This window comes from Phaenicophaeus curvirostris, chromosome 2 (assembly GCF_032191515.1).
Source record: "Phaenicophaeus curvirostris isolate KB17595 chromosome 2, BPBGC_Pcur_1.0, whole genome shotgun sequence".
NCBI lineage: Eukaryota > Metazoa > Chordata > Aves > Cuculiformes > Cuculidae > Phaenicophaeus > Phaenicophaeus curvirostris.
Window position 1 is genome coordinate 92,480,759 of NC_091393.1, and position 19,067 is coordinate 92,499,825.

At 38.5% G+C, this 19,067-nt stretch overlaps 1 protein-coding gene across 5 annotated transcripts in view; it reads left to right on the forward strand.

Annotated features, from left to right (window-relative positions):
- EML4 (EMAP like 4) overlaps nucleotides 1-19,067 on the forward strand; it is a 162,637-nt gene that overhangs the window by 133,701 nt on the left and 9,869 nt on the right. For all 5 annotated transcript variants that reach the window (XM_069852899.1, XM_069852900.1, XM_069852902.1 and 2 more), the window contains 9 exons: nucleotides 1,116-1,250; nucleotides 1,466-1,601; nucleotides 3,371-3,522; nucleotides 4,700-4,825; nucleotides 4,942-5,073; nucleotides 5,680-5,747; nucleotides 12,604-12,692; nucleotides 13,862-13,959; nucleotides 18,709-18,796. In XM_069852899.1, coding sequence (XP_069709000.1) covers nucleotides 1,116-1,250; nucleotides 1,466-1,601; nucleotides 3,371-3,522; nucleotides 4,700-4,825; nucleotides 4,942-5,073; nucleotides 5,680-5,747; nucleotides 12,604-12,692; nucleotides 13,862-13,959; nucleotides 18,709-18,796 — 1,024 coding nt within the window. The remainder of the gene's footprint in view (nucleotides 1-1,115; nucleotides 1,251-1,465; nucleotides 1,602-3,370; nucleotides 3,523-4,699; nucleotides 4,826-4,941; nucleotides 5,074-5,679; nucleotides 5,748-12,603; nucleotides 12,693-13,861; nucleotides 13,960-18,708; nucleotides 18,797-19,067) is intronic.

Sequence of the window (19,067 nt, forward strand, 5' to 3'; positions counted from 1 at the left end):
AACTTACAGCATCTTAAGCATGTTCCACGATAGTGGGGCTCGGTGTGAGCAGAATTTCATTCTTTGAGCTAGAGTGCAAAACGGAAGCCTTTTCTTAGCTGAACTTGATTAATTTTTTCAGTCCTTAGTTTCCACAGGATTTGGGGATATAGTAGATTCGCTTATGTGGGGGAAGCTGTGTATGTGAAGCACAAGTCAATAAATATGGCCATCAGCAAAATATGAACTTTAAGAAGGTTTTTTTTTTCATTTAAAGTAAGCCAAAAATCATGCTTACACAAAAATGCACCCACAGGTGCTGATTCAGCAGCACTTTTAAGTATACTCCTTTAATGCATGGGCTTAAATCCCATAGAAGTAAATGCATTGGAGCATTTACTTGAATGCTCTGTAGAGTCATAGAGTCATTGCCTCCAGGAGATTGTCTTCAAAGGCAATTTGTTTGAATATACATTAGAGGTTGGATAAATGACCAGTCAGTTTGTTATGTTTGTAAAATCTGTTGGTAGAGGATGAAAATACTCATGAAGGTGCTAGTGATTCAGTATATGTAGTCAGTAAAAATACAAAGGTGGGACCCTGTGTTTCAGAGTTTTGAGTTGTGCAGCCTTCTTTTTTTTCTTCGTTGTAAGGAAGAAAGGAGAGGAAGAAAGAGCCAAAAGGAATTTTTATAGAATTTCTGAAACAGAATGATGGATATAATCCTGCTATTTTACCGTTCTCTCACTTGCCTCTGTCACAGCTTCCATATCCAGAACAGAAAACTTGTCTGTGTAAAAACTAAGCAGGATTTTCAACCCAAAAGAAGGTCTTTTATGTGTCTTAGCTATTGCAGAGAACAGAAACTTTTGTGATTTGGAAAAATTAATGTAAACCCCTAACTTATCTACTGAAGTTGTTTCAAGAACTCTTATGAATTTAAAAAATCAATATATATAATATGATATGTGCGGTCATTCAGACAGTTGATTTAGCATGAAACACTTACAGATTCATTCAAGCATACAATGAGCTGTCTAGTTCCTCATATCTCTGTTATGAAACGTGGGATTTTACATGTGTTTCTAGTAGTTAATGCCCCATCTGAATAAATATTATTTCTGTTATTATTTCAGACTACAAATGAAGTTGTTCTTGCTGTAGAATTCCATCCAACTGTTGCAAATACCATAATAACATGTGGCAAATCTCATATATTTTTCTGGACCTGGAGTGGCAATTCATTATCAAGGAAGCAAGGGATATTTGGGGTAAGAATGTCTTGGTATCACCTCAATTTTCAATCAGTGGTCAAATGATCTGTTCACACTTTATATAAATTTGCTCTGTTGTTAGCATGTACTGTTTGAACAGAAAGGTAAACAAACAGAAAAGGTGTATGCAGGGCGTATGACTGTGGATACATTATACTAATGACGTAAAGAGTACAAGCAATTATCCCTTCCTTTTGCTTATTTTGTTGCAGAAATATGAAAAACCCAAATTTGTTCAGTGTTTGGCTTTTTTGGGAAATGGTGATGTGCTCACTGGAGACTCAGGTGGGATAATACTTATATGGGGCAAAACTACTGTAGAATCTACTCCAGGAAAAGGACCTAAAGGTAGGATACATTCACAGTTGATCACAGATTTTAGGCAATCTGTAGAAGACAAACGTGAAGGTTTGCACCTATTATTAACAGGTGGTTCTAAATTCCTTCAAGTCTAAGGAAATTACTGAATAGCAGTCTAGAGTTTCTCAAGTGATTAATGAGACCATACCCAAAGTTAATGAAAGCTACTTCATCTGAATGTTTTGCATTTAAAAAAGTGTGCAATTACTCAGCTTTCTTTTCATCCCATGATTTCAAAAAGGCTGTATGATCAGTTTGAGGATTCTACAGGCTGCCTTTGCCTCTCTTAAGGCCTATGTTGTACCATGCTTAGTCTCGGAGGAATTCCATTAAGTATTGAAGCTGATACTAATAAGAATTGTATGTGAAGGAAAAATATAATGCATAGTTGTATCAGTTACGCTAATAACAATATCTGGTTTAGCAGATACTCAAGTCTTGGGTGTAAAATATACTTACAAACCCATCTTATTCAAAATTTCGGTTAAACTCACTCGTTGGGGCAAATCTTTTGTAAAAAAACAAGAAAGGAAAATTATTTGTTACCAAACACATGCAGACTTGGCAGAGTTGAGCCCTAAGGTAACTTATAAATGTAGGGGTAATTTATTTTACTTGGCAGCTATTTCAAACACTCTGGTCTAAATTGGTATGTGAGGAAAACATTGGTGTAAAAGGTGTAGAAGTTGCTTTTGTAGGTAAATATTTTCCTTGTCTTTTAAGCTAACCACAATGGAAAAGTAATTAAGCAAATTATCTGATGTTTAATTTTGTATTTCTTATTAAAAAATAACCTTTTTTCAGTATAGTCTTAGAAGATATCAAACAGGACATTTATTTACATTGGCTTAATTAAATGTGGAAACTTTTAGTTGGTTTATCACATTAGATTGATCGCAGGACTAGATCTAAAATTTTTTACAGTGTGAGAGCATGCTGAATTGAACTGACTTGAGCCACAGACAGAGTCAGCAAAGTTAAAATAGTATTTATTTGGGTGGTGGTTTAGGCTTTTTCCAGTGTTGCTGTTTGAAAATATGCAAGTCTTAAAGCACCAGAATCTTCTTGTTTTGTTTTTAAATATACATTTCTACAGCAGTTCTGCTGACATGAATGTTCAAGTAGGATGCAAAAGGCTTCTTTTTCTACCTTTGTTTAATTTCCTCACATCTCTCTCATTCCTTCTGGTGTTTTCCTTTGGGTAGACTGCTATATTGATGGATGCCAAATGCCAGTTTTACTATTTTTAAGTGGTGCAACATCCAGCATTAGATATTAGATTCACGCATCCTGGAAACTTTGCTATAAATAATTTGCTTTTTATTCCCATTAGATTATAGACAACTCTTTGATTTTTTTTAATAAAATAACATTACTTCTTTTCTAATAATGACTTGCTAAATACTTATTGATTTAAAGGACACTTGCTCTTGCATCTGGAAAAACTGTGTTCTCTTGGATAGCAAAGAAATAAAAGCATTTTGCAAATAATTGTTCTTGCCTTCACCAGTTGTAGGACAATCAATCTCAAAAAAGCTTGTGTTCGGAGAAGCAGGTTCTTTGGTTTATTTTTTATCCTGTAAGAAAACACTACCACCTTGTGTTTGCAATACTGATGCAATACTGACAGTCCAAATGTAACTATTTATTATATGCTGTTACTTTATTCTTCTGCCAAAAGGCACAGCTTCTTCTAAAATGCAGGTAAAAAAACTAGTAGTGTTCTTTATTAAGTTTTTTTTTTTGTGTGTATGTAGGAGTGTACCAGATAAGCAGACAAATCAAAGCTCATGATGGCAGTGTGTTCACACTCTGTCAAATGAGGAATGGGATGCTGCTAACTGGAGGTGGGAAAGACCGAAGGATCATCCTGTGGGATCATGATTTGAATCCAGAAAGGGAAATTGAGGTATGAAAGCAATAGTGACAAGGAAATTTGCCTTGAGTAAGATATTGACTAGCAAGCTGGATTCCTCCCCACCCTTTGGAGAATCTGTAGTTAGGTTGACAGTATATGTTCTGATCCCCATCTTCTTAGGTGGATGATGGTGTTTTATTATAAAAGTGTTTAATTTTTCAGCATATAAATGAGCCTATCTAAGGCTTCAGTTCTTTTCTGCTTAGTAAACAGAAGTTGTAAGGTTTATCTTTACTCCAAGCCCTTCCTTAGTTTCTTTTATTCATCTGGTTTTTTAGTGTATTCTTTAGGTTTTGCTAAGTTTGCCTGTCTGAAGAAAGATAATGTTACTGGGATTTGAGGGTTTTTTTAATACAATTTTTGACATAAGGCAAGCAATAGATGGGATACATATGAGTACTCTGTAGGAATGTAAGAGCTATGTTGAGGAACTTCTTTTGACTTTAACCTAAAATAGATATTTAGTGAATATGTATGTCTTTGCTATTTGGTTTCATGGCAATGCCAGGTAGATGAGGATGAACTGGAAAAAAATAGTGCATTATGGATTCTAAAATACTTTTCTTTTTTCCTGACAATAAGATTATGTATTGAAATAATGTATTATGCTTCAACAGTTCTAACAATGCTTTATTCCACTTACCTATTATGTATTTATAGCAGCATTTTTTCCCTAAGATACATGTTTAGTTATTATTTTGAATCTGATGTTGACATTTAGAAATCGTTGCTGAGAGTAAATAAGCATTGACTGTCATATATAGCTCTTAGTCTTGAGTAATACACTTTTCGTATCTGTCTCTGTTTCCCTTTTGGTAATAATGTTATTTTACAACTATTTTTTTGTGTTGAGAAATATTGCCAGAACAATGACACGCAACTTTCTAAATAATTCTTTGGATTTTCTATCTTGTGTGGCTAATATAAAGGTTAAATCATTTAGGAAACCAAACAAATTCTCACTGTAAAGTTAAAGCAGTGTTTAAATTCAGGCATGCAAGAAAGAAACTCAATAAAATTCAGAGTCATATCTGACATGAGGCATATGAATGTTTGTTAAAGGTTAACCAGGAAGCATTTACTGTGTCACTGTACACTATCTGTAGTCTTCAAAAATAAGCCTATAATAAGATGCATGATGTGGCTTTACAGAGGTTTCTTTCCCTAGGTTCCTGACCAGTATGGAACAATCAGAGCAGTAGCAGAAGGAAAAGCAGATCAATTTTTAGTGGGTACTTCACGAAATTTTGTTTTGCGGGGAACATTTAATGATGGTTTCATAGTTGAGGTACAGGTAAGCACAAAGTTTTTCTTTTAAACCCAAAAATGTGAAGGGTTTCCCTGCTGGTGTGTTATTTCTAGAGAGTGTTTATTTTCTTCTTTGTTAAATCAAGTGTGTTTTCTTTCCAGGGACATACAGATGAACTCTGGGGACTGGCATCTCATCCTTTCAAAGACTTATTTTTAACATGTGCCCAAGATAGGCAAGTCTGTATGTGGAACTCTGTGGACCACACGCTGGAATGGACCAGGCTTCTAGATGTATGTCAAGCCATTAAAATTAAATATAAAGCTGGAAAATAGCAAAAATCTTTAATGTTCTGAAACACCCTTGTTGCATGTGTTTGCAAAAGAAGCAAAAATCCTGTAGTTAAAGCACTAAAAACAGCTGTTTAGAAGCTTTGATAAACTTAACCAAGCTCGTCAGACATTGTATAGACAGTAATCTGGTTACCATTATCTGATGTAATTGTAACAATCCAAGTCAAATAAAACTCCAAGCTCTTTGGTCTTGTTAGAGTTTAACTTTTACTCGAACAGTTCAAAAGAGGATATTGTACAAATATGCAAGGTTGGCTTTAGAAGTCCTTCCGTACTGTCATTGTTTGTTTCATTTTGGCTAATTCTGTCCTAATAACCAACCCCAAGTATCTTTTTACAGAGAAATCTTGGCTTTTTACTTCCAAGAAGGAAGAAGGCTGCGTAATCCCTGTCACTAATACATTAAAAGAAAAGCATGCTGATAACTAATTTGTTTTTCACCCTGTCAGTTCACCTCAGGCTTTTAGAGTAGGTTTGGTACAAGGGAACGTGTTTGACTGTAAGGAAGTGGGTGAGTGAATGACTTATCTTTGCCTCCTCATTCAGGAACCGGGGCACTGTGCTGATTTCCATCCCAGTGGAGCAGTGGTAGCAATAGGAACGCATTCGGGCAGGTAAATGCCTTTTGATAGACTTTTGAAAGTTTAAAGGAAATTACTTGATACTAGGCATCTTATATATTGGAATTCACATAGTATTTGCGTTTTATTTTTGCTTGAGGTTAAGCAGCTTAAAAAGACAGATCTTTTTTTAGATAGGTTAGATGAAGACAGAAGGATTATTTGACTGTTGGGCTGTTTTTTTTTTTTCATGAAGGCCCAGATTTTGGGGTTTTTTTAACTGTTTGGGTTTTTGGGTGGGGGGGGCGGTTGTTCCATGAGCACTCCTTATTGTCTTTACCAAGTATCATTTATTTTGATTATTTGATATTGTATGTGTGTGAGAGACACTTCGTTTATAAGACGGGTACAGTACAGAACTTTTTCCTTGCCAAATCAAATACATTTGTGACCTTCTAAACTGACATGGAAAGACAAGTGAATAATCTACTATTTTGATTTTATGTAAGACAGAGTTCAACATAGCACATTGCTGCAATTAAGTGTTATTGAGCTGTTCATATTCATTCTTAAAATGGTTGTCTATTTGAAAGCTGTTAAAACACAAACTAAATCCTTTAACTCAGGCATCTTTCAGTGGTTGAAAAGAAATTGTTTTAATTCAAATCCAAACTTTGGCTTGGTATAACCTACAAAAAAAGTAAGTCCTATGCAGGGGATTTTTAGCACATGACAAGACAAAATGGATTACTCATAGCACTAGAAAGGTAAGAGGAGCAGACAGTAATTATAGTGGCATTTTTATTCTGCTTTTCAGAATTTTTTTACTTCATGTTTGACAGCTTGATGATAAAATAATCCTGAGTACGTGTCAGAAAACTGGGGAGGGGCAGGAGCTAGTTTGCCTCCCAGGTTTTTTTTATACCTAAAATCCATTTAAAATTTGGTTTTAAAAACTGCTGAACAAAAACAACACCCTTTTAAGTTTCAGGAAAAAATTACATGTTAAATACCTTTTAAGCAGTTTCCTTCTCCATGATGGAGATGCAGCCTTCACTAAAGTCATTAGGTGTAGCATCAGGCTAGAAAATACGGTTTACCTTCCTAAGAAAACTATTGCTGAGCTCTTGTTTAATTGTTTTCCACACTAGCTTTCCATTTTTTCATGTCTTCTTAATTGTAGCATTGAAGTGAACAAGTGTTAACCTTCATTAAACAGAACAGTGATACTAGCCTAATAGTACTTGAAACAGTGAAAAGAGAAAAGAAGGTCAGGTTACATTTCCTGAGATTTATTAGATATTTTGAAAGTATTTCAAGGCAACATGAAGGCAGATTGAGCAACCTTAAGTGTCCAGCCTGGTGATTGCTTTTGACTTTTCATTTTCTTCCCAGAGTATTTTAACATTACTTTTTCAGTTTAAATTAATGTTTTTTAATTATTTGAGGCAACTGTTTTATACTGTGTTGGATAAATTTATGATAATGGCCTTGAGTACTTTGGGGATTTTTTAGTCTGTTCTTCTTGGAGCTGGGCAGTTATATTTTCAGCCCTATATTTTATTGCATTCTGAAATTGCATAATTCAATTATATAGGTTTGAGATATGCAAATGTAACGTAATTGAAATGAGGCCTGGTGAGTGTACAAGTGTATGAGGATTACATGGGGTTGTGAATCAAGATAACAGAACAGTTTTAAATTTTCTGCTTAACCAGCAGCATAACACAGTGCTTTCTGCACCAGATAATCCAGTCCAAGGGAGGTATTTACCTAGAAATGAGGGTTGTGTGATGTATGTCGATTAGTGTACAAGAGGAAATAGTTGTAGGCCCTTAACAAGGTATTATATAATTTACTTGATTCATAGCCCAAAATGCGTAAAGCAAACATTATATGAGACTAATTTATTTAGAGTTTGGTAAAGCTCACATATGTCTGTCTGTTGTCATTCTAGTGCTCCTCTGCTTCCCGTACAGAAGTCAGTAAAATAGCAGTAGGGAATCAAACATTAAGAGAGATGGATTTGATGGTTAAAATCGTGACATCTGAAGAAAACCGAATTTTCTACCTCTCTTCCAATTCTGTCTGTTCTTTCACAGTGGTGTGTTTTTATCAGGCCAACACATCATGTTTTTGGTGTGCTTTCATGTACTGCTTCCCATGATAAGCATTTCAGTATCCTTTCCCTTTTGGGGATGTGTGCAAATGGTCTGGTTTTGTTGGGGCATGCACAATTCCCTGGGCAACCTGTTCCAGTGCCTCATCACTCTCATAGTGAAGAAATTTTTCCTTATGTCTAGCCTAAATCTACCCCTCTCCACTTTATACCCATTGTCCCTAGCCCTATCACTACAAGCCTTTATAGACAGTCTCTTCCCAGTTTTCTTGTAGGCCCCCTTCAGGTACTGGAAAGTTGCTATAAGATCTCCTCCAAGCCATCTCTTCTCCAGGCTGAACAGTCCTGCCTCTCTCAGGCTGTCCTTGAATGGGAGGTGCCCCAGCCGTCTGATCATCCTCGTCTGGACTGGTTCCAACAGCTCCATATCCTTCTTATGTTGAGGATTCCGGAACTGGACACAGTACTCCAGATGAGGTCTCACAAGACAAGAACAGAGGGGCAGAAACACCTCCCTGAACATGCTGTCCATGCTTCTTTTGATACAGCCCAGGATACAGTTGGCCTTCTGGGCTGCACTGACCGTGCAGTTCCCTCCTGTTCCTCAGTTTGACCAGCAGGTCTCGACTCGGCCACACCGGTCTCTTCCTTTCTCTGCCTGCTTTTCTACATCTGCGGACTTAGCCCCCTTGCGCTTTATTGAAAGCATTCTTAAATATTTGCCAGCTCTGTTCTGCTCTCTTGTCCCTAAGGACCATGTCCCAGGGGGTCCTACGAGTAACTCCTTGAAGAGCTGGAAGTCTGCTTTCCAGAAATTTAGGGTCCTGACTATACTCCTCACTCACCCAATATCCCTCAGGACCTCGAACTCCACCAGTGCGTGATCACTGCAGCCCAGGCTGCCTCCAATCCTAATGTCACTGATGAGCTCGCTTGCATTGGTGACCATCAGGGGCAGCATTGCATCCCCTGGCGCGGGGGTGTCTATTAGCTGGGTTAAGAAATTACCTTCAATGCACTCCAGGAGTCTCCTGGATTGCCTACAGCTTGCTGTGCTACTTTTCCAGCATATGTCAGGGTGGTTGAAGTCCCTGAGTAGGATTTGAGCTTGAAAGCGTGAAGCCACCTGTAGCTGGAGGAAGAAGGCTTCATTGGTTGTCTCTCCTTGATTATGTGGCCTGTAGTATACACCAACCACAAGGTTCCCATTGGTTCCTTGGTCTTTTATTCTGACCCACGCGCTTTCAACCTGTTTGTGGCTACTCTTCAATGATAGCTCTTCACGTACTATCCCTTTCCTGACATAGAGGGCAATACCTCCACCCCTGCTTTCCAGGCTGTCCCTTCTGAACAGCCTGTAGCCGTTGATAGCCATACTCTAGTCATGGGATTCATCCCACAAAGTTTCAGTGATGGCAACTAGGTTATAGGTTTCTAGTAGCACAGTAGCTTCTGGCTCCTCCTGCTTGTTACCCAAGCTTTGCGTGTTTGTATAGATACACTTCAGCTGGGCTACTGGTTGCATTGCTTTCTTAGTGGACCCTTTATTACCTATAAGGTTATTAGCATTTTTTTAAAGCAGAGGAATGGGAAGACAAGAAATGGATAAAAATGACAAAAGTTCTGTGTTGTTTTTGGGAGCTTACAAACAACTAAAATATCTTATCTTCAGTAACAGTTGCCAGAAAATCAGTAAAATAAAAACAGAGAAAGCAAGAGTTCCTATCTTACAGCTGGGATACCATTCATTTATTTAATCTGAACTGCGGATCAGAAGTTCACTTGGCAGCCAAGCTTTGCATTTCACAGCCCCACAGGTCTTTTTCAAGGTCAGCTGCTATTTGTGTGTTGCATACCTCTGTGTTGGAAGGAAGATCCTCTCCCGAAGCACAGCCTCAAGGTGGACCCCAGCTGTTTTCAAGACAGGCTTGTGTGTGGGTGTGCTGATGAACTGCTGTAGCTGCTGGATTGGAGATACTGTTCATGGAGACAGGCTTTCGTGCTGACAGTTGCAATGTTTGCCAGACATTGGTAGATTCTGGACGATTGAACGGAACATGTCTGATTATAGCTTGTGGAAGCATAAAGAAACAGCTGAGCTAGATGTGACTAATGCTTCCTTTCTTAAATTAATATCAAAATAGTCATGGTGCATTGACTGTTTCCTCTGTCAGCTAAGATTGCTGCTGAAATTCCTTGTTCAGAAATATTTTTTGAGAAGGGCTGATGTCACAAAATGCTGTCTTCTAAAGCCAAATGAAGTTCAATGTGCAGTCTTGAGGTCAGCAGCAGCAGTTTTGCTTTATGTTTAATACCACACAATACCACCTCTGTGCTGTCAGTAAAATAGCAGGGCGAGGGGAATTTTGCAGTTTTCTAGTTGCATTTTAAGTTTTGAGTATTTTGGGCTACACTTAATTTTACATAACATTAACAGGAGGATTATTTGGTTCAGGTAGCAGCCTCAAAGGACCAACCTAAAGAGTCGGTCTTGGGGCCAGTATGAAGAGGCAAGTCCCTGACACAGCAGCTGCCCTGCCACAGCAGGACACAGAGGGCTCAGCTCTCCCTTTGGCTGTCTAGCAGAAGCTGTGCACAGCACGATCACCTGTGGGAGGGCATGGGAATGGGGTACCTGTCCACTCTGTGGAAGAAGGCTACTTTTGGTTGTTACTACGCCCACAATCAGATTTTATATCCAGGTGCTGTAATTATGCTGCTCAAAACAAATAGGCATCATGCTGTGTCACCTTACTAGATACACAGATTTTACAAGATAGCACCTAAGTTTTTTGGTAAAGTGGCAGGTCTTCCTATCTCCTGCTTTGCTGTCTCTGGACAAGAGATGTGTTGCCCACCTGGCTTAAAGCAGTGAGGAGCCTCCAGCTTCTGTTGGATTGAGGAAAATACAAATAAGTATGAGACAGTAGGGAACTGGCTTTCAAACCACCTTTCTTCCAGAAAACCAGGTAACTTAAACTTAGTGATGCCTCCACATAGGTTCATCACACTTCTGTTGTTGTGCCATTAGAGCACTTTTCCTGTCATTGGAGTGATTAGTTTTCTTTCTATGGTGGCAAACTGGCATAGCCACCCTCTCTCTTTGTCCCCGCAAAACCTTCTTGTGGTTTTGGTTGGTTGTGATTTTTCTTTTTTTCTAATTTATTTTGATTTGTTCTTGAATATCTACCGGGTTATCAACCAGGTAATGTTTTAGTGAAGCATTTGGCAGGGCCAAAGAGGTGGGGCATAGCTTGAACTAAATAGCAGATTAGCAACTTGTAACTCCTAATATGTTTAGAGAACCTGCAAAGCTTCAGTGCATAGATTGGAAGAAAACTGAAGTCCACTTTCAGCAGAGGAATACAGCAAAGACTGTGTGTGGTTTCTACTGCCGTCCAATGCAAACATATTAGCTGTTTTCCACTAGTTCTATCTGTCTTGCACACAGATTATTCATCAGTCTGTGACATGTGGGGCTGGTTTTTTTCAGGCGTATGTAGTTTAATTTCTTTTATGTGGTTCTGTAACCAAACATTGGTTTTAGGCCGTTGAGACCAGGCCACTTTCCAGGTACCCAGCTGCTGGATGGTAGATCAACATGAACTGAAATCTCGTCTTCATCCATAGAAAGCAGCAATCTGTGCTGTTGTTCCTGGAGTTTATTTTAGGTTGTATAAGTTAGTTATGGAGTAAATGGCCATAGCTTTAAGTGGTGTTCCACCTAATTCACAAGGAGACATCGGATGGAATTGCCTTACTCATTTCCACGTTACGTGAACTTGCAATTTTCTACTAGGGATGGAAACCTTGTTGTGGCATATGTACGTAGTTGTGAGAAAAAAATTAAATTCTGAGTATGGCTTTAATGTATTTAGCCATGTTGACATCTTATGTTTTCATGATATACATATACGTATATACATTTTTATTAAAATTTTTATGTCTTTGTTTTGCTAATGCTCGCTGTGTTTAGGAGTTAGATGGACATCAGAACCATTGCAAAATGCTCAGGATCTCCTGATCTAGCCCATCTTGATGTCAATGGCCATTTCAGTGTACAGACCACTGGGTGTTTGTAAGCTTCTCTGAGCTTTTTACATGTGCCTCTTAACTCATACTACAAGATAAAAATTATTGTTAAATAATAAAAAAATGCAATTAATTACCTTAGTTATGTATCATCCAAGCAGAGAATTTTAAAAAATTGCTAGGTTATGAACCATCAAATTTCAGTAAACAGTTATTTCTTCTTACTTAAATAAAATTATTCATAGAAATGGAAAGGAATGAGGAGAAAATACCAAATTAGAATATATTTTGTGTTTAAAATTAGTATAGAGATGTTTTCCACTCCCTCCTACTACTTCTATTTTTAACTTTGCTTCATACAAACGGAAAGAGCATTTTTTTTTTATCAAAACTGTTCTTCAAAATGAGGAAGAAATAGTGGATTAAAATTCTGCTGTAGCCTCAAGGCTTCAGGATGAGAAGGTACAGTCATATTAGCTATCTGATGGCATATTTATCATCCAGTAGACATTTTGATGTTTACTACAGTGTTCAAGGGAGGAGGAAGAAATTGGGCTGTATTTAGAATCTTTTATATATTCTTCACTGACACTTTTACTGCTTCGTGAACCAAAAAAGCGTTCCATTAAAAACAGATGTCCTCTGCACTGCCCTTGAGGGACTTGCATGAGAAGATAAAGGCAGGCAGTGATTATTGCTCTTTTGCTTGCTTTTTTTGTTTAGTGGAAGTCATACTCATTGGAATTCTTCTTTCTCTAGGTGGTTTGTTTTGGATGCTGAAACGAGGGATCTGGTTTCAATACACACTGATGGCAATGAACAGCTCTCAGTGATGCGCTACTCAGTAGGTAGGCAGACTTGTGCGTTCAGAATAATTGCTAATAAATGACATGTCTGCTCTGTTAAATGGTGTTAAGCTACTCCCCAGTCACTAGAAAAGGCAGAGCTTTAAAAAAAATTAAGGTGCTAAAATATAACTGAATATTTGCTTACAGATTTGTTTATAGATGCCAAATCTTGGAGTTTTATAACTGTAAATATTATAGTTGCCTTTCCCAGCTTTTCCTTAGGTTGAACCGTGCTATTGCGATGAATGTTAGCTTTGTTCCCAAAAAAACTAAAATTTCTCAACTAAATAGTTGACAGGTTACCAGAAAAGTCTGTAAAAAGCTTAGTATTCCAGTAACATTTTAATATACTTCTTAGTTAATTTTCAAGTTTATTAATACAAAACCATAAACCTAAGCTGAGGTCTGTCTGAAACTCGGAGCTATTTGTTAAGTATTTGCTATGGGATTACATGGAGTTCAAACCAGTATTGAGTCTTCTCTTCAGATGTGACATGGCAAATCATCAGAGGCTGACTCCTTTCTGTTAAAACAAGGTGGAAAAACACTTTGTAAATCTGTTTCCTATTTGCTTTTGGATAACATGCCCTGTCAGTAGGCAAACCATTCTTCTGCTACTGCCACATCTGCCTAGTGCAGCTATTTATTTTAAAGTACTGATGTTCCTTGACACTAGCAGCATTTGATCATGATTCAAGGCAACTCTTGTACGCGTACTTTTTTTTTTTAAATGGAGATAACACAGGTTGGAGAAGTGTTTGTAATCTTTGAATGCTTCACTTCTTCAGATGCTCTTTAGCACTGATTTATATGCAGTCCTCCCCTCCAAAGCTAAACTAATAGAATACTGTTCTGCATTTTTTTGTGGTGCAGAAAACTCAAGCCTGCCCACTGTCAACAATCTCCAGAAATGTGGTGCAGTCTGTGGATTTATACCATTTATTCATTGGACACTTACTTAAAAAAGCAGAAATGTGAGAACTTGCCCCAAAACATACCCACAAAGTAAACAGATATTGACTGAAAAATAAAATAAACAGTTGTATATCCTTAAATACAATTTGTAAACAATAGTTTAATTGAGACTATTGTCTTAGTCATAAATTTGAAAGTATTAAAATTTGGAAAGCAAAAATTCTGTTAATTATATCAAATGTTTTGTGTTGTAGATGGCACCTTACTTGCAGTTGGATCCCATGACAACTTTATTTACCTCTATGTAGTAACAGAAAACGGAAGAAAGTATAGCAGATATGGAAAATGCACTGTAAGTTTTGGAGCAAATATAATCAGCAATTCTTGCTTTTTGATGCTAAGATGAATAAACAGCAGACTTCTCCCTTTTTAGTTTTGTATATACATTTTTGGGGAGTTTTCCCAGCATTTGATTGATGTTAAACTTCAGTCTGATGGGTACTGTAGCTGTTAGTGTCAGTCATATTTAATGCAAAGCATTCACGTAATTTCTTTGACTATTGGCTTTTTCTTTGAAATGGTAAATCAGCATTGAGATGGAAAAATGCTCTGTACCTGTATGCTGAAATTCTTTTGGAGAAACTATCACGTTTTGGGGGCATTTTCCCCAGTTGTTAAAGTAGTCTTGGGCCAACATAACATTAGATGGTGGAATATCATTAGAATATGTAATTTTAGAGGTTGTAAATATGCACTATTTTCATCTGTAATTGTTACTACAAAATTTTGAATTGGGGGGAGGGGGTATGTTAACAGTAAATTTTTGTCCCAGTGTAAATAAATGTAAATCTGTCACAAGTAGTAGAGTATGTATTAGTCCTTACACTTACATGAGTTTGTCCCAATGCTAAAAAGACGTACGTTTTTTTCCTTAAGTGTAATATGCTGGCCATAAATTCAGCTGTCTCTTTAGGTTAGTGGGAAAATTTACATAAAGAACATCTGAAACTTAAGAGGATTTGCAAATGATATCGTAAGAATAGGTTCACATTTGAAGTATGAAATGTTATGCGTCCCTTGGTTAAAACACTTTCCATGTTTCATCAGTTGCATTTCTTTAATTTTAAAAATTTGAACTTCTCGAGCAGCTTTGAGACTAAATTTTGGGGGAGGTTTTTTTTATTTCTAAGATTTTTTGGTTTTATTTTCGTATTTTCTACAATCCTTAATGGAATACTTGCAGTGGAAAGTGTTGATTAGGGGAAAACGAGAAGGCCGATCTGTTAGTGCCATGTATGGTGTCTTTGAGAGATTTCTGCTTGGCCTGAGGATGCCTCACACCGCTAGAGCGTGGCAGGGAGTCCAGCTGCTGCTGGAAGCACGGGGCTGCCAGGGCCGGTCAGCAGCAGTGGGTTTGCTCCATTTTTGTGGTTGCAGGCTGGCAGGGAGGGCTCAGCGCTAACATGGGATGTGGTTGCTGTTGAGTGTGCTGGGGACTCCTCCAATGGCAGTGTTGTAGGGCAGGGCGAGTCAAGGCATCCTGCAGCTGCGAACAGGATGATCATAGGGTTAGCTGGTAGCAGAATGGTGGTGAGTTAAGAAATCAGATCTGCAGCCTTTCTGGGGAGCTCCGTCGGTGGGGAAGGGGCCAAGCCTACAAGGAGGTCAGACCAGGGACCCAGTGGGTCTGGTGGGGTTGGGAGCAGATAGCTATGCCTCAGTATGGCATTTCACCTCATCACTTATTTTATATTATAAAAGATAAAATTACTCAAAGATGGCTAATTTTAGCATATGTTATATATAGCTTATTATGTACTTCAAGGTCTCTGTGAGCTTTTTGAAGATTTATGAGATAATTTATTTATGTATATTATGTGTATTATGTTCAGGAGATAGCATATCGTAATTTAAACCAGCATTTGCTGATTCTGGGGCTCAGTTGCCCCTACATTTTAGGATAGTTTTTTGGAGGTGCAGTTAGTTTGCATATAATAACCACTTTATTTCATAGTGTTACTTGTACATGATCTCATAATTCTAAAGCTGCCAGTAGCTGCGAACATTAATCAATAATGAGTTTCCACTGTGTCAAGGATGGTGAAGCTACACTGAAACAGAAGGTACCATCCCACTGAAGAGGGTTTCTCTCCTTCTTCACCTTTTTTCCTCCTGTGTCCAGCTTATCATGCATCTGTGTGCCTGTCTGTACCTCTACCTTGGCAGGAAAGGGGTTTGTAAAAATTGTTATGGGAGAAATGAATGCAGTTATGCTCGGGCAGAAGGATTAAGGCTTCAAAGCAGATTTCTGTTAACCAATTTTTTTCTCAGTCTAAGTGACTGTGCAGAGAAGCCAAAATAAGCAACCTGGTTTCTATTGGGGCTGAGGTCCCCTGACTCTTCCAGCTTGTGCAGAAGGCAGCAGCATGTTCACTGAGCAGAGCATGCTGAGGCTGCTGGTCGGGTTTCACTCACCCCGAGCCTCTCCTCTGCTGCCTGCCAGCACACTGGCAGGTCGATACCAGCTTGATGCTAAGCAGGGAGACACCCAGGCATGCTCAGGACCCAGAGTGCTCTCCTAGCTGGTCCTTGGGTGCTGGCACCACATCCATCTGGCATTCCTCTGTCATTCAGTAGCCTTGCGGGTGACCTCCAAGTAGTATGACTCAGTCGTCCTGCTAGTCAACTTCTGGTTGTTTCTTCCAACTTGACTGTGTTATTTGAATAGTTTCAGAAGGATTTTATCTACTGAACCAGCATCAGCTTGTGAATAAGGGCTGTATGCCCACTGTTACATTTAATCCCCTTTTGGTCACAACCAGGCTGTCTGCTGCTGCTGGAGAGGCGAGTCTCTGACCTATAAGCCTGTTCCCACAGTGTGGGATGGGCTTGGTTGTGATCAGAAAGAATTTCAGATGAGCTGAAATAACCATTTGAACTTGTGCAGCTGTTTTTTGAGGGTTCCAGCTATGCAGACAGCAATGTGAAGGTATAGGCTGGGGTAGGAACTTCCAGTGTGTCAGCAGCTCCAGGGTGGCTGGCGCTGTCTTTGTTTGCCTTACATCAGAGATATCCATTAGCGAAAGAGAAGCAAGTGACACAGATTTACGGAGAGCTGTGAGGTGAAAGCCACACAGGTAGCCATGCTGATGTATTTTATATACTTGACTTGACTTGAAATAATTAGTTTGCCTGTCCTATAGGCTGTGGGCACTTCAATGTTAAGTATGAAACAGATAACCTTACCAATGAAGGAGAGGGTTTCCATTTAGAATGATTTAATTTTACTAGACAGTGATAATGTGAGTAATTATGTTCACTGTATATAAACGTACAGGAAGAGTAAGATGCTGCCTTATCTGAGGGTAGTTACCAAAGAAAGATTTTAATAGAAAATGGCATTGTCCTATTGAAAATATTACTACAGTGTTATGTACCCATTCAGTGTTCAGTGGTTACTTGCCTGAAGGTATTCTGCAGTGTGGAGCCCCCAGGACAATTGCTTTGTTTCCCCCCATCTTCCCCCCCGCACCTGGGAATTTTAACAGCTGCCAAATATCTGGCAGGGTTTAATAAATGACTGACTAATTCTTTTCCATGTTGGAGTTCACTTGCAAATTTGAAGACTTGGAAAATAAGACGGGGAGAAAAAATCCTAGCCAACCGTGCATTTATTTCTTTTCAAAATACCAAGTTTGCATGTCAATACCATATATATCATCAGCGACTGCAAAGCAGTTATGTCAATACACAATTCCTCTGCTTGCAGCAGAGGCTAGTTCATAAGTAAATAAACCTCAAGGGCTAACTTTTCTCCTAAATGTTTTTGCAGTCTTTCACAGAGAATCTGGGGACAGGGAGGCAGACATGAGTCTATTTTCTATATGTAATTCTGGAAGTAATCAGCAACTCTTGGAGCTCTCTGTAGAGGACACTGGTTTGGTGGGTGGCATGTCCCCAGCACAGTGGGTGCAGGCTGCACCGAGAGACCTCATGGGTGGCCAAGGGACACCTTGTTCATAATGTCCACTTAGTCGGGTAGATGAATTGGCATCTGTCATTCAAAAAAGTGGTGTTTTGTTGCCTGGCAGAATGACTAGGAAGGAGAGAAAATGGACTGCCTTGCAGGGGAAGAGAAGTGGTAAGAAGAAATGGAATGGTGGAAGAAAAGAGTGAAATGAACGTTACTTTTATTAATTTCCTACCCTTTCCTCTACAGAGGAATAATTTATTTGTACCTTATACGGATTTGCTGCTCTTCTGGAGCCTCTCATGTCTTTATTGTTAATATTGTTATTATTACTACCAACAAATAAATTTCTGCCCAGGAAAAATATACTGACTGCATTTAGCTTTTCCCTCAGAAACAAAGATGATTGTTTAGCCATCAGTGTGTTCTTGATGCTGGTAACTAAGGAATTAGGCCAAAGTGTCTTGATTCTTACATGGATTACCCTGTACCTGTAGGGGCAACTCCTTTTGGAGCCAGCATTAACATACATGCAGTGTTAGAAGCACAGCAGACACTTTCAAAAAGCTTATGAGGGTATTCTTGTAACACCAGTCCTTGATCTTATAGCTTTACGTGATGTTTGTTAACCAAGGTATCCTAAGTTTTTAGGATGAGCAAAGATTATTTGAATATGCATGCATTTTGTGGAAATTATTTTGGATGGATAGAGAAATAAAAGAGTCCTGTCATTTTTCTGTTGGGATCTTAAAATGATTCTGTGCAAGTTACTTGCCTTGCTCAGTTAGTAGCGATGTATACTTTCTTAGCACAAGAACAAATATGAGTTCATCCATATTTTAGAAACTTAGGAGTAAATCAATCTAGGGTTTTTGAGAGAGATGGCGGCATTTACAAGTGATGAATCCACCATGTGGTGGGAGAGGCACAATGTGCAGCCTGTTTGTTGAGCTGTTAGCGAGTGTGGCATGGTGAATTAAGGAGCCTTTAAAGGAGCAGAAGTGAATTTTGGCAGAGCTGGGGTGGGTGGGGAGGTGCTTTTTTGCTATTAGCTGTCCCAGCTGTGGGTGCAGCTTCTGCTTCTGAATTAAAATAAGTGTTTCACATTGATGCTACTGCATTCTTCTCCAGGGACATTCCAGCTACATTACACACCTTGACTGGTCCCCGGACAACAAATATATAATGTCAAACTCAGGAGACTATGAAATATTATACTGTAAGTATGAAATTAAATACACTGGAAACAGAAGTATGTATTAGCTGTCAGAATATTTAGAATGGTGTGTTTAATGGGTACTGTACAAAATGCTTACCGACAAAGGAACCAATTTGGACTTTTGTAACTTGATATCTTGATGTTATTCAGAGCTGTGTATTACCTAATGGCAATGCCAAATATAGCTTACTTCTTTACAAGGTCATAAATCAGTTTAACAGCATAGAATTTACAGAACAATTGGTGCTATGTTTTGATGTTGGCCCAAAGT